At 48.1% G+C, this 2,443-nt stretch overlaps 1 protein-coding gene across 1 annotated transcript; it reads right to left on the minus strand.

Moving 5' to 3' along the window:
* Positions 1-326: 326 nt before the first annotated feature.
* On the minus strand, positions 327-2,170 carry CDA1 (cytidine deaminase 1). The gene has a single exon (XM_087381414.1). The coding sequence runs from the start codon at positions 2,047-2,049 to the stop codon at positions 967-969; it is 1,083 nt and encodes a 360-aa protein (XP_087237540.1). The 5' UTR covers positions 2,050-2,170; the 3' UTR covers positions 327-966.
* Positions 2,171-2,443: the final 273 nt, after the last annotated feature.

Here is a 2,443-nt window from a genome sequence, read left to right on the forward strand (position 1 = left end):
TTGTCTTTCACAAAAAGGGAGTATCAGTCTTGGTTGCCTTGGCAGCCTTGTATGCATAATGTGGCCCTCAAAGCCAGATCCCTATCGCAAAAATTGCAGTACAGTAAATATGCTTTCATTAGACTAGAATTTCAAAAGAAAGAAAGAGAGAAAGACAATAACCAAACGAGAGGGGAGAGAGGAAACACAATCACGCATGACGAATGTATTTAATGAAAACATGTACACGGCTGTCCGTGAGCATGTGTCTGTGTGGACATGCACGATTTAAATTGTGGCTCATGGCCTCCAAATGCACTATAAAATCCATTGTAATATTTCCAAATTCAAAAAGCCATTATAAGTATGCACACACTAATTCTTCCTTTTGGGCTTCCAAAGAAAAATCCCGAGCATGCATCAGACAGCTTTGTGCGAATGGATGTCCTCACCTAAGTCGTGTGTGCCATTGTTTTGCCATTCTGGAAATTCAGTACCAGAATCCCCTGGATGACGACTACCTTAGATGGAAAAGAAGATCAAGAACGTGGCTTCGTGATCAAAGCAGTAGCTTCTCCCCCTGGGCAACCATATAAAATCGGTGGACTGAACCACTGAAGAAACAAGAAGGGGGACTAAGCACTGCCTTGAAAACCAGGGGAGCACAAGTGAACCTATTAAGGAGAAGGGAAAAGCATAGCTCCAACTTCAGGTTTGCACCACATCTTTTTGTCCGGATCAGGTGGTTCCAATTCAAAGGCTCAACGATTTAAGGATAATCGCAACCAAGGGTGGAAAGTATGTGCCGAATTTGAATTGTAGGGCCGTGAAATGAATGGCATTAAAATTTACAATTTGTATCGTGGAGAACATATAGAGTTTGGAAGACACATTGCCAAGCCTAGACAGACTATTCAGTGAGCTTGCCTTGAGCTCATACTTCCTGAATAAAAAAATGTAAACACTGTGTTTCCAGGCATTTCTTGATTAATTTGCCAGAGCGTGATAGACATGAAAGGTGCAGTTGGGAGAAATCTTCTGCAGTGACAGTTTGGCAGTAGCTGCGAATTGCATTACAGCTGCTTCCTTCTCAACAAGAACAGCCTCCACGATGTCATCGTAGCTTCCTCCGTCTCTTGCCACAAATGCAACCAGGGCCGCCTGTAAAGGTGGAAGGCTCGGATTGTAAGCCACTGATTCCATATAGGAACCGCTAAAGACTTGGCCATTCCGGGTCAAAAGCGCAATTCCACAAGGGCAGTCGGTATATGGGGCATGAGATCGATTTGCAGCTTCAAGGGCATAAATTTGCAGATCGGCGAGGGAATTGCCACTCGGATTGCAGTTTGAGCTGCTGCATTTGTTCCCACCACAACCATCAGCTAAATTGTCATGTTCAGTTACAGAGTCTTTCTGAGCTGAAGTTTGCAACGCAACATCATGAGTATCTTTGCCATTCGAATTTACACCGTCGCATCCGGCGAATCGCTCAATTGCAGTGATCGCTGACAAATTGTCGCCTTGTGATGGATCACTCGATGCAAATGCAATTGCCTTCTCTGCCATTAAAGACAATCCATTCGCGCGAGGCTCCAAGACCAGGGGGAATTCCCCCTTGAGAACATCATTGGGCCCAAATCGGTGCGGCAAAAAATGGGCAAGAGTCTGCGTTTCTGCCTCGGCATCAGCGATGAGCACGCGCAACTCGGGGGCTCCTCGCAATTCCTGCAAGAATTGTCGGCAATGCCCACAAGGGGCAGCCGAGACCGCGATCAACCGGAGCTCGCGCTCGCCATGCTGGGCCGCGTTAGCGACAAGGAATTGTTCAGCGTGAACGGAGTTACTAAGGGGCAGGCCAACGAATTCGAGGTTAACGCCGAGGAAGATGCGGCCGCTGGCGCCGAGGCCAACGGCACCGACGAAGAATTGCGAGATGGGGGGGCGAGCGAGGGATGTGGTAGGGGCAACGAGGGCGGTGAGGAGGGCTTCAATGGAGAGGGAGGAGGAGGAGAGCATGGATTGGACGACGGGAGCGTCGATGACGAAGGAGGGGGGGGGAGGGGGAGCCATGGAGATGGAGAAAGTGAAGCTGGAGCTGTGGAGGAGATCTTGAGGCTATGGAGATGAGCTGGCAATGAAGAAGAAGGTGCTTGGCTATGGCGCCTGAGAAAAGCTTTGCAAAAAACAAGAAAAAAAAGTAACCAACCAACTCCTTTCCCCAAGAAGAAGAAGAAGAAGATGATGATGACGAGCCTCCAAGAGGGAGGCCTAAGTGAATGCGAAGGCGATTCAGAAGCGAAAATAATCGTCCCGAGTTCAACCCCCGACGAGACCTCTGGATTCTATCTTCGTCACCTTGTATGCAGTCGCTCCTGGCACAGTTCAACTCAAAATAGAAAGACAGATTGATCTTTTTAAGGTCAAAAGTCCACACCTCACGGCTTCATCCATCACACTTCCTTCC

This window comes from Dipteris shenzhenensis, chromosome 11 (genome assembly GCF_047967505.1).
Source record: "Dipteris shenzhenensis isolate YYH24624 ecotype China chromosome 11, Dip_SZ_1.0, whole genome shotgun sequence".
NCBI classification, from domain to species: domain Eukaryota; kingdom Viridiplantae; phylum Streptophyta; class Polypodiopsida; order Gleicheniales; family Dipteridaceae; genus Dipteris; species Dipteris shenzhenensis.